General features: G+C 41.3%; 1 protein-coding gene across 10 annotated transcripts in view; it reads right to left on the bottom strand.

The window, feature by feature from the left end:
• UNC13B (unc-13 homolog B) overlaps positions 1-12,176 on the bottom strand; it is a 225,750-nt gene that overhangs the window by 93,938 nt on the left and 119,636 nt on the right. For 7 of the 10 annotated variants that reach the window (XR_003532083.1, XM_027670396.1, XM_027670397.1 and 4 more), the window contains 5 exons: positions 9,845-9,891; positions 5,192-5,270; positions 4,407-4,412; positions 3,387-3,461; positions 2,534-2,753 (listed from right to left, as the gene is read on the bottom strand). Coding sequence is in view for 9 of the 10 variants with exons in the window: in XM_027670396.1 (XP_027526197.1) it covers positions 2,534-2,753; positions 3,387-3,461; positions 4,407-4,412; positions 5,192-5,270; positions 9,845-9,891 (427 nt within the window). In the remaining variant the exon portion in view is untranslated. The remainder of the gene's footprint in view (positions 1-2,533; positions 2,754-3,386; positions 3,462-4,406; positions 4,413-5,191; positions 5,271-9,844; positions 9,892-12,176) is intronic. The other 3 variants (XM_027670399.1, XM_027670392.1, XM_027670395.1) reach the window with 1 other exon arrangement.

Raw genomic sequence — 12,176 nt, 5'->3', positions numbered from 1 at the left:
AATTTCCAGTTGTTTCTTCTATTTCATGGAAAAATACAGACTTATCATCATCATCACATCCCACAGTCCATTGCATAAGCTTATGTAATTACAACTGAAGATTAAAAAACCTTCCCCCATGGTTATTCTTCGGAGACTGTTTCAGACACTCCCTGTTTTCAGGGCGTCTGAATCACTGAAGTTGTCTTTTACTTCTACCTTTAATTTTCTTACAGCAAATTTAGCCAATGTTTGTTTTTGGTTTTTTTTATAAACAGGAAGCCTAAACAGATAATATTTTTCCCCGCTGCTTATGTCCCTCTTGCCTGACATGGTGCAAGCATAAACAGGTCCAAACAAGGATTAAACCAATCCACACTGCCGGCTACGAAACAACATCTACTGCTCAGAAAGGCTTTAGGCCATGGACATCTGTAAGGTGTAAGAGTAAGCCAGCGTCATAGCAGGTGCCCTACATGCACGTCTTACACCTCTGCTGTGGGCTCCATAACATCCCTTCAGAAACATTCCATCAGGACAGACCTCGTATGCCTATTTTTACTATTTTGAAAGAGCACGATTCCTGTCCTCCTGTCCCACACTGCCAAGCCTCTCTTTTGAAAGACTGACAAGTTCATACCATCCTCTCTCAAGACATTCTCATATTTTCCCCATTACCACTGAACTCCCTCCAGTACCCATCCCAGCCTGAAGTCTCCCTTCTTGAATATGGATAGCCACAACTTTTCTCTGCAGGAGCATATATCCTCTCAATTATTAGCTATTTCTTAAATCTGGGGGAGATGGGGGGTTTCCTGTTGTTTTCAACTTTACAATCACTGCTCTGTTCAAAAGCTTTGTGCCTGTTTCCTCACCCTGCTGGTGAAAACCTAATTTTCCTCTGCCTCCACAGCATTTTCCCCATACTGAGATATCACAAATCCCTTGCAACATTACAAAATCCTGGCTATGCAACAGATTCTGTCAGAAAACTAATACATGACTGAATTACATTCTCCTGGACCAAATGCAACACCACAGCTCTTTGCTTGGTCACAAAAAGGTCGCAACAAGCCAAGGTGCCAATGATGCAACAGTTCTAATGCTCTAAATTGACCTTGCAGCCCTTGAAGACAAATCCAGAAACACTAAGCAACTGAGGGACAGAGAAGTTCTGCCAGTGTCTGTTAGATGTGTCTTACAAATAAGCCATTGCAAACAGCCCTAGTCCTAACTATGACAAATTTAAGACTCTGCACACATAAAAAACACATGTACAAACAACATCCTTTTGGGGTGTTAAGAAAAGCCATAAGGAAAAAAAAAAGTGATCTATGATCCACTGGTATCCCCTGCTGGATCATCCAGCCTGGCTCTCCCAAACAACTACAACCTGAGGCAGATACAAGATTCGACTTTCATATTCCTATAACTCCTAAATGCTCACAGGCATTTGCAATAAGTCTGTTTACACTTCAGAAACTTTCCTGATTTCTTAGATTTAGTCCATCAAGCTGCAAAGACAAGAAAAGCAGGAGTGAACAGAAACAGCCCCACCTTCCTACTCAAGATTTAACACATATGGCACATATTCCATTTAGACCAAGATATTTTGCTCTCAAGCAGGAATATAAATTTGAGACCAAATTAAGAACAGTTTTACAAGCAAACAAAAATAACGGGACCAAGGCAGATGTCTAAATGAATACTTTTCTCTCTCTCTTTTTTTTTTCTCTTTAACCGAATTTCTTTTAAAGTTCTCCCTTGTTTCTGTAAGGTCTCATTTATTCTGCAAAGTCACAAAGCTCCTTGAAGAGGTGGTTTAGTTTTTTACGCCACAGAAATAAAAAAACCCAACAAAATAAACAGAAATGCTAATAGGAAGATGAAATACTGCCCATAGACCCAAACACTACCTCTGTATCTGACCCACCACCTCTGCTGACTCAGCCCCAGGTTCCCAAAGTAATTCAGCCAGGAAGACCTACTGTTAAAAAACCAAAACACTTGCCCAATCTGCCCTTTAAACAGAGAATCCAAGCTTAGCCATGGACTCTATCCCCTAAGCAGGAACTCAGTGCTGCTCTGAAGAGCTTAAAACAGTGGCACAGGCTGATGGCCAGAACAAGCAATGATGACTGGGATACCAGGGCAGGGGGGATGGAACAAATGTCAGAATATTCACCCTCACACCCCCAGCCCACTGCCTCTCTTCCATGCAGGGTATGTTAGCAGACACACCACCTGACCTGACAAAAAGAGAGTAAACAAAACAAACAAACAAAAAGTCAGCCAAACCCAACAACCAGAGGTGAAAGAGTCAAGAATTAAACCTTCTTTTAAAGCACATCAAGCATAATTCTGCAAAGTGCATCTGCATCACTGCGTCTCTGTCCACAGGGCGATGGGGGTAGGCTCAGCCCAAGGGCACCTTTCCAGAAAATACAGTCACCTTAATAATTGCAGCTTCACTGACCCCTGAGATATCACCAGTACATTTAGGAAAGCTCTGGTAGCACTTCTGGACAGCCACACTCCAGTGGCCACTACTCACTCTGTAAGCAGTCAGCGTTGAGCAAGTCTTGGCACTTCTCATGGCACTTGACTCCACATTCCCCGCAGCGCATTCCCTGCCGTGCGATACCCCACAGCAGCCCCTCACATTCGTAGCAGTACGTAGGAGTTGTGGCTGTCCACACCTCAAAGTTGTGTGGGGTTGTACAAGAGATGGGGTAAATTAAGGCTTGCAAGGTCTTCTTATAGACATGAGATTTCTGAAAGGCAAGAGCACATGTAAACCCACATCCAGGAAGGTGACTGAGCCTATTTTTGCTGGTTAATACATGAATTTTAAAGAAAAATGCATGAGGGGTGCAATAAATCTACAAGGTAGACAAATTTATCAAACGTATACAAGAGGTGCCAGAGGACACCCTTGCTCTTCTAAAAACATCTCTCCAGGCATTTAAAAAAGTGGAAGAGGTTGAAAGACAAGAATTAAGGTTTGCGGATGAGGAATATCTTGCATGAATCAAGTTTCACACACTGTTCCCCATGGCAGATAGCACAGGAAAAAATGGTGAGATTACTGAGTTCAAAAAGTGTTTGGACAATGCTCTCAGGCACATGATGTGACTCTTGGGGTGTCCTGTGCAGGGCCAGGAGTTGGACTCGATGATCCTTCCAACTCAGCATGTTCTGTGATTTTATGATTCGACATTTTTCAGCACTATATTGATAAATTTAATGTTATTTTTTGCATGTTTCGTTTCATTATACAAACGATACAGGAAGTCTTGCATCTATATTTCTAGATATCTGTGAAGCTGGCTCTGCACCCCAGAGAGTCAAATCCCCATAATTTGCTTACTAAAAGTTAACAGAAGCCAAGCAACCCTCCCACTTACCAGCTCTTCATCTTTGAGAGATGTTCTAGTGGCCATTGCTGAGGTAATTCCGGCTTTCCGGGACTGAACCAGTGACTAAGGACAAAGAAAGTTTGTTATTCACTACTAATATTTAGGAATGCAATGGCACTACATGCCCAGAGATGTGAGCAAGGGGACTCTCTCATGCCAGATATCAAACTAGCAGTCCACTGCATTCAAGTTGGCTTCTTAAAATGACAGCTCACATATCAGAAGAGTCAAATGTATATTCTGAAAGGTCTTCAAACTTGTTTTCATCTGCCCAAAATCAGTCTCAATCTAGTAAATTTTTATGTTTCTCTGGTAAGAACTGTCAAATAAACCTGGGTTCCCATCTTCACTTCTATGTTCTGGTAGCAATAATAACTCTTCTATTGCCTAAGGTCACCACAGGAGACTCACTTTTCTGTATCTAACTTCATTCATATCCAAAAGGACATTATTTTGTCAGTTTTACAACATACACAAAACCCCAAAATATGGCAGTAAAAGGGTTACAAATAACCAGGATAAAAAAAAGGGGAGTGGGTTGGGGGCAGAGGTTTGAATGTGCTGGTGTATCACATTCATTGGCCATCACCGAACACAATGAACTGCATTTTCCCCTCAAAGAACTGCCTTTCACATCCCCCCTAATCCTGTTTTGCAGCTGTGGACAGCACAGGACAGTGCAGGACTTCACAGTGGCATACACGGGATTTCTGCAGCAAGCCACTCCAGTTAGATGAAGGCAGAGGAGGAAATTAAAGGTAGCAGCATTTGCTTTGAAATAATCAAACCGTGTCAAAAGCCTCCATTTATGCTCTGCTTTATGCTGTTTGAAGACAGACTGAAAAAGTTCATTCCCTCAGTGATGGAGCGGGACAGAATGCTGGATACACATGCACTGCAATACTGCAGGTTCAAAAAGAAAAGAAGTGAAGGGAAAATAAGGTAAAATAATTTGGGTGGGGGTTTTTTTTGGTGAAGACTTAATGGATAGTCTTTAGTTTCACTTACCATGGCCTGTGAAGAGAGAGAATGAAAGCGTTCAAGGGAAGTAACACAAGTTAATGCCATTATTGCAGAGATTTAAGATACAAGCAGTTAGTAGACACATACTAAGCTTCCCATGCATAAGCTGGCAGAGAAAATTGCATGCATCTTCTCACATGAATTACAGGATATGGAAACTTCAGTCTTTCAGCTGTTACAGCATTTCCCTCAAGTATGAAATTGCTACGTGTACTGAATACAGGCAACAGAAAACCATTTGTCCTGCAGAAGCCTTATTTCACCATATCATACAAGCATATGAAACTTGTCCTCATTACTCGCTTGGTTCTTGTGCTTCCTCAGTGCAGAAGCCTACTGGCAATATTGCAAATAGCTTTTAAAATCCAAGCACATATGCTCGTTTATCTATCCTCTGAAATTCCAACCCTCTGGTGAGTTGCCAAACCTCACATGGACATTATAACTTTCCCTAAGGTACGTGATTTTTAGGAAAACGCTCAAAAATAATGCAGGCCCAAAAATAATCAAATATTTTTTGTAGACTAACAAGGAAAAAGAACATGAAAAATACCTTCATTCTATCAAGTGAAACTATCTACACAACTGTAGCTCATTCTCACTGAGATTTTTTCAAGCACAACTCCTAAACCTTTAGCACAAGAATTAATTTAACAAAATGGGAAACCTTCAGCTTCTTGAAGTGACAGAAACCGTTACCACACACTGAAAAAGTAAAGCCAGCTGCACTAATGGCTATGTGGCAGAAGAGAAACAAACAAATCTCTTACCAGATCACTGACAAGTGGAATTGGCTTTTTTTTGCGTAGATCGGGCATGCTGTCAATGCCATAGAGACCACCTGCAGGCCTGGAAATTCAGGAGAGGAAAAAAAATAGATTCATTAATTTAGGGTTGAGAGGGGTGAAGAGGGGGATGCTTTACTGGAGGAATAAAAATCAGCCAGAAGATTATACTTAAGAAAGTGTAAAGTTAATGCTAAAAACGATTAAGTGTTTATCTTCTTCACGCACAACAATCCAGACATTCCTGCCTGGTGTTGGTGGTTAGGAGGGAGCATGTCAAAGAGGATCAGCCCAGGGGAAGGATGCTGCTACCCATCTTCTGATTCGTGGCTGGAACATAGTTAATCCTGGCCCTTGAGGTCCATATAATTATTAGGAAAAACCTGACATCTGAGGATAAAGGAGATTATTTTTATTTCTATGAAAGAGACCATTTGTGGTGCTCAGCACTTCAAGCCATCCAGACCTGTACACCCAAGAGCTGCCATTTGCTGATGGAAGTGGCAATGGAGCAAAAGAGCCATTATCCCAGCAACAGTCAGAGCCTGATGAAATAAAACACTATAATCTGCTTCCCACCTGGCGATGCCAGACTGGATAAGTACACCTGGAACCTGCCCTTCACTGGTAACACCACGTGGATGTAACCCTGTACTTGAAGCAGACCTATTATTTCAGCTTAAAGGCCCCCAGCAAATGCATCCATCTGCAATGAATTTAGACACTGCTTTTTGCTAAGGCTGGAAACAGAGCACACAATTCCCTGCTGTGACTCCATGCAACGAACACTCAGCCCACCAGGTAAAGCCCCTCTCACTGTCTCTCTCACCTTTCCCAGCTCCACGCTGCTCTCACACCTTGGTAACATTAGGAATATGGTTCCTGAAGCCTTTTACTTGACTACAGAGACTGTAAAGGAACCCTCTGTCTCTCCATCCTTACTCATTCATTTTCACCCCATACCACACTGGTTTACACCTTTTGGCATTCGTATGACAAACTGGATAGCCCTTTTAACCTGTCTGTTTGGCTGATTTGGCACACCTGACCCAGCCAAAATGCTTTAGGACAACACAATTACAGGAAAAAGGAATATGGGACAAACTGTTCTTACTGCAATTAAAACCATAGCAGAGAGTTACCCTTCCTAATGATCTAGGAAATCAAACTGCCACTACAAATTTGCATATGCTATGAAAATTGGGAGGCTGGTAAGTGACAAGAGGCAACCCTCAGAAAGCAGGACCTACTCAAGCCCCCGTTAAATACAGCCAAAAGTAAAAAAACAAGGAAAAAAAAAAAGAAATCCAGGGTGACCAAACCTACGTAACAGCAGGCCATGCTCGAGGACAGATGAGGCTGTCACGACGCAGACCAGGCTGTGCCAGAGAGGAAAACAGTCTATTATTACAGAAACATGAGACAGAATTGCAAAAACACAATTGACTTTTTCGATGGGGCATGAGAGGGTGACATGTCCGGGCCAGGGCTGAGCTGACAGCTGCTGCTGGCTGAACGAGCTTGGTGGGAAGGTGAGCAGTCACGTGTAACTGCGCAAACTGTGCCAGCTCCACACGCAGGATGAGTCACATTTGCACGGCAGCACAGCCCCTCTGTGCTCCTGACACACCACCTGCAGTCACTGGGAAAGGAGGCAAACTCAGGCACGAGAAAGGTGGAGGTTTACAGCAGTTAACTGAATCTGCTGAAATATTTGGCCAAGAATGAGCACAGTTTTCCCAACACTGAAAATCCTTACAGTGAGGCGACACTGTGTTTTCACTTGAGGCTGTCCTCATTTCCGATAGAGAATTCCAGAAAAACTTTTTGCCCAAGTTACACTGCCATGATCCCTTCTGACATATTATAGAGAAATCTCACCTACATCAAGAAACAAGAGATATCTGCACAGTGTTTATATTGCCAGAAATATTACTGCCAGACTTACTGGGATTAAACGTGGAATTTTGTCTGCTGCCCTAATGTTACAAATCCTTTCTGATATCAGTGATACTTTTTTGGGGTAAAATAGGTGTCATGGAAGACTACTCAGATAATGCCACGAATCTCAGCATTACTTAAGCCACAACACAGCTTATTGATAAGTTGGGGTCAAAGATTTGTGTCAAATCACTCAAATTATGAAAGCATATACAAAATAGAAAGGGAGAGTCTGTAAGCTGAAAAGATGCAACAAAATGGTCACAAGTAATAATCCAGAGTCAGTGCTCCTGCTAAAAGTCAGTTGCAGAGTTGCGAAATGACACTTCTTTTCTACACGATTTCCAATGATTTTTTTTTTCCTAATGCAATTGAAACTGTGATACTCTGACATTTCCCAGGAAAGAAAGAAACATAAATATTGCATGTTTTATAAGTTCAAGGTGAGCCTATACAAATTATTCTGCTCGAGAAACATGTCCAGTTACTACTTGGTTTCTTGCAAAAATAATTTTGCTTGCTTGAGGTTTATGAGAGTACCAGTGGTAGGCCAGGATGACAAACATATTTGAAAAGTGCTTGCGCTTGTCACTGAAGGAACAGACAGTTTCTTAGAACACAGACAGTTATGCACTCAGATGACATGCTTTTAGCTTGTTAATATACATAAACAAACAAATAAATAAATGAATAGCAACAATTCTTAATTTTCAAAAGTGTTGTGCTTTCAGCTATCTCAGTCTCTTTATTCAAGCACAATTGCTACCTTGCTTAATAAAATTACAGTATTTGCACAGACAGAGGAACTGACAGTGCTTCAAATATGTAGCTTTATAAGTAGTAGGGTAACTCTCCTCTGCAGTGACTGTAATATTTATAGCATTATTATGGAGAGCTGTATTGAGGAGTGAATAGCATTTCTGCATGAGAAGAAGATATGCACTAATAAATAAATTACATAGATATGAGATATTACACCCAGAGACTGATCCATAATACCAATTGTACCTTTTTCGCAGTGATCTCTCCAAACCCAGTGATTACAGATAGGGAGCTACTGTTGCATTATTCTAAAAGTTAAAGTACCTTGAAGTGTGTATTCATCTTTTAATACAAGTTTTATCACACAGAAGCGTCCATTAAATCTTGAAAATTTAAGCAAGCAAAGGTGGTTTGCAATGATAGAAGGTGACTACTTCCTTCAAGGGACACCACTACTCTAATCTTCCTATTGAAAGAACAAACAAAAATGCTTAAATATACTTTGAGGCTAATAAGCCACAATGCAGCTAAGGGTGGAATTAAAAGGTTTACCACCCACAACCACCTTCTCCAGAAATCCCTTGCATGGGGAATACAGTGAATATGACAAACTTTTGTCAAAACTACATTAGCCAGACTGTTTTGTTACATCTTGCATAGAAAGGAAAAAATTACAGACTAGAGAAAACACTGGCTTGAATCGACAAAACACATTTTTGAGTATTTCAGGACTGTAGGTGTATTCATCTTTCAGGCTGGGGAATCATTTTGTGTGCACGAACCAATAAACTGGGTACGCTGTGTCCATGTTAAAGCAGGAGAAGGTGCTGCTTATAGTTACTATAAATCACTGTCTTCTGCTCCAGCAAATTGCCAGTTCTCCAGCAGTGTGCTCGCCCAAGTCCTGGGCTCCTTGGGAAAGCACAGGGTTGCTAGGCAGCTCCAGGCATCTGCAGGTGACGCTTTGTGGGAATACCAACACTGAAGAACAATAACTCCAAAAGCAGAAAGCCGTATAATGAAGCCTCTAATTTAACTTCACGTTTTATTAGGGAAGCTTCCTTCAGTAGTATGAGAATTAACTTAAGTGTGTAGCAAGACAACCTCTTGCTGAGATTTCAGGGCAAATCTATTGCTTCTGACTATCAGCTCCTAATGAGTGCCCCACCACCAAACCGAATCACCCTCGTCGTGTACCAGGCACATAACCTAGCAGCTCGTAAAACGTGTCATTCTCTTCCTTTTTTTTTTTTTTTTCCCAGAGGATTCTAGGGAAGCTACCATGCTGGCACCTATTATGGAGAGTGTCATGCTGAAATTACAATCAGGATCTGTCTGCTTCATTTGCTGCCATTGTGGAGAGAATTCACAACCCCTCACTCTCATCTGTACAAATCAGGCATGATAATCACTGCTTTAAAAATTGGAACTGAAATGATTTCTAGAGTTAATGCAGTTTTCACTACTATAATGACCATAGAAAACATTGCAAAGACAGAACACTTCCCCAAACCTACCTTTTCCTTCTAAGAGCAAAAGACATGGTAGTCTTTAAGAGCTACTCTTTCACGCTCCCGGTGCCATGAGTGATTGATTTAGGAAAAAGAATTTCACCCAGACCACTCTGAGGTGCTCAGTAACAATTATTTAATACTACAGCCATAAGCACCTGCCACAAGCATCTGCCACCAATACATTACAGATTATACATTGCAAGTATAACCTTGATTTTAACCACAGTTCTCAAAGAGCAGCACAGCTACCTCCAGCTCCTTAAGAGCAGACTGAAATACAGCAGCAGCCTAGCCCTAAGTGAGGTTTGGCCACTTAATTACTTCATTTAAAACGCTAGAAATGCTGTTTTAACTTAAAGTGAACTGCAGACCTCCCTGTAATTATAAATAAAGGGAAATAAGGTCTCAAACCACTACTTACCCTCCTTTGAGCCAGGGTGGTTTTGATGGATCAGCCACATCTTGGCCCTTAAAGAGAGGAAGGGAAAAGAGCAACATGAAATTAGTTTCCAAAAACACCAGAAAATACCAGAAAAAAGTATTCGGATTGTACTCTGAGGAAAGGGTAACAGACGTCACTGCATGCTGGCAAATGCATACATAAACTCATTAAAGCACCTCCAGTGACCAAGATGCCAGGATAAGTCATACAGACACAGACAGGCTATGCAATTTCATTGAACACCTAGGACTGGAACCTGAAGAGCCTGTTCAGTGCACCTCCTCATTCAAAAGGCATTCTCAAGGACCAGCTTTTCATTTTTTTCCAACCCAAACCAACATGAGTTATTCGAGAGCTCCTATTACTACGGGTCACCACTCAATCTGAATGTGGTCATAATGAAGATGTTATAAATTAAAAGCACTTGTATGAAATGCACAAATGACAGACCAGACCAACATGAACCTTGGTACAAACACTTGTGAGCTTTGCTCATGCTCAGATGTGAAGACTCTTTAGTCCCCTAAGCAGAGAGGTCCCATTGCAGCTCCACCTATTCACATCAAAGTATTTAATTTCTAACAGGTGTGAAACAAGAGCCAGTACTTGCAAGATGACTGCAGGTGAACTGGGATCTCACAGTCTGTTGGAAAACACCACAGACTGCCAATACGAAGATTCATATTTATGAATTCAAACCATGTTCTCATGTTCATATCAGGATCGTATTTATAGAATGATATTCTGTTTCTTTGAAAATCTTCAGTGGACTCATTAAAAGTGATAAGTACTTAAACACCTGCAATGTAGCTAGAGGAAACAAAAGGTTCTGGATAAGGAGAAAATGGTTACCTGAAAATGAAAACCTCTTTGTTCCAGCTACAGGTCATACATTCTCTTGCCCTCCCTGAAAGAAATGCTCGTTTCAAACAGGACTAAGACACACTGCTAATAGCTAACACTCCAAACTCAGATAATCACGTCTGCCAAGAGCATAAGGAGGCTACAACTTGACACATTGGAAAACAAAAGCATTTCCAGCCATAGGACTCACAAACTGAGAATCAACAAAGTAAAGGAGTTCGAGTCAGGAAAAAAGATCCAATTTTATGAAAGATAAAAGCGCTTTCTTTTAGGGATGTGTTCTTTTTTTGGTTTTTTTTGTCCTATGCTTTGGGTAAGCTGTGCATCTCCAGATTGTTCACAGGTAACAGACAAGCTCTCCCAAGAAGAGCAGAAGTAACAAAGGACAACAAGTTTCTATCTGAGGTCTCAGCTTGAACAGAAGCATAAGGTCAAACTTTGTATCTGTGAGTCCAACAACTCCAGGGATAGGCAGATTTAAAGACTACATAATTTTTATTATTTTATGTTTAAACAGACTGAACAAGATGACATTATCCATAATGGAATGGACATTCCATTGTATAAACAATGGAACAGATATTTCTGTATGATCAGACAGGCCTGCAGAGCAGACCTAGACCCACAGTCCAGCACAGTGCATGTTTCCCCACAGCTGGAGCAACACATCAGGCTCCAGGGTCCTGAGGGACAGACTGTGCTCTACGTGTCACTGCTCCAAGCTGTGCTTCCAAAACCCCTCAGCCTGAAACCTGCATTTCCTCTGGAGGGATCTAAACCAACTGCTGGTCAAGAGAGAAGATTTCATGAAGCAAATGCAATCACATCCTTCTGAGCACACAGGGGAGGACACCTCTACCTTTGCTTTTGAACACTTGGAAGAGCTGTGGCTAAAAAGCAACATTAAAATGGACAAAGGTTTTATAATGGACCGAGTTTGACATCAGATGGTTCAGCCGAGATGAATGACAGAGAATGACAAACAAAGGTGGCAACACTGATTGGCAAAAGGACTTAGTTTAACAAACAAGTTTTCGATCATTTTACCTGAGAAACTCTAAATAAAAGTGACTGATATTTGAGACATTAAAAGACCACAAAACAGCTTATTCACTGCAGCCTGCAGACCAGGGGAAAAAAGATCCAGGGAAAGCTGTTAACTTGCTGAGCAATAACCATTTCCTACAGCCAATCATGAGTCAACAGATAACACCCAGGAATATGGATGCAGGGAGGGCAGAAAGTGCGATTAGGAAACAAACCTCCATCGTTTCCCAGATTTGAGACATGCCAAGTAAAAACTGCCAAGAGTTCCAGATAAATTATACTTTTGCTCATGTATTTTAATTACTTTTACCAAGCCTTTTAGTCATGCAAATAACAAGAAAACAAGAGAACGAGCATCTCTAGGGTCAAGATTCAAAGTCATCTCGGTACAACAGCACAA

This window comes from Neopelma chrysocephalum, unplaced genomic scaffold (genome assembly GCF_003984885.1).
Source record: "Neopelma chrysocephalum unplaced genomic scaffold, ASM398488v2 Primary Assembly neopelma1_96845, whole genome shotgun sequence".
Classification (NCBI taxonomy): Eukaryota; Metazoa; Chordata; class Aves; order Passeriformes; family Pipridae; genus Neopelma; species Neopelma chrysocephalum.
The sequence above is the reverse complement of the archived record's forward strand: the minus strand, read 5'-3'. Positions and strand labels throughout refer to the sequence as shown.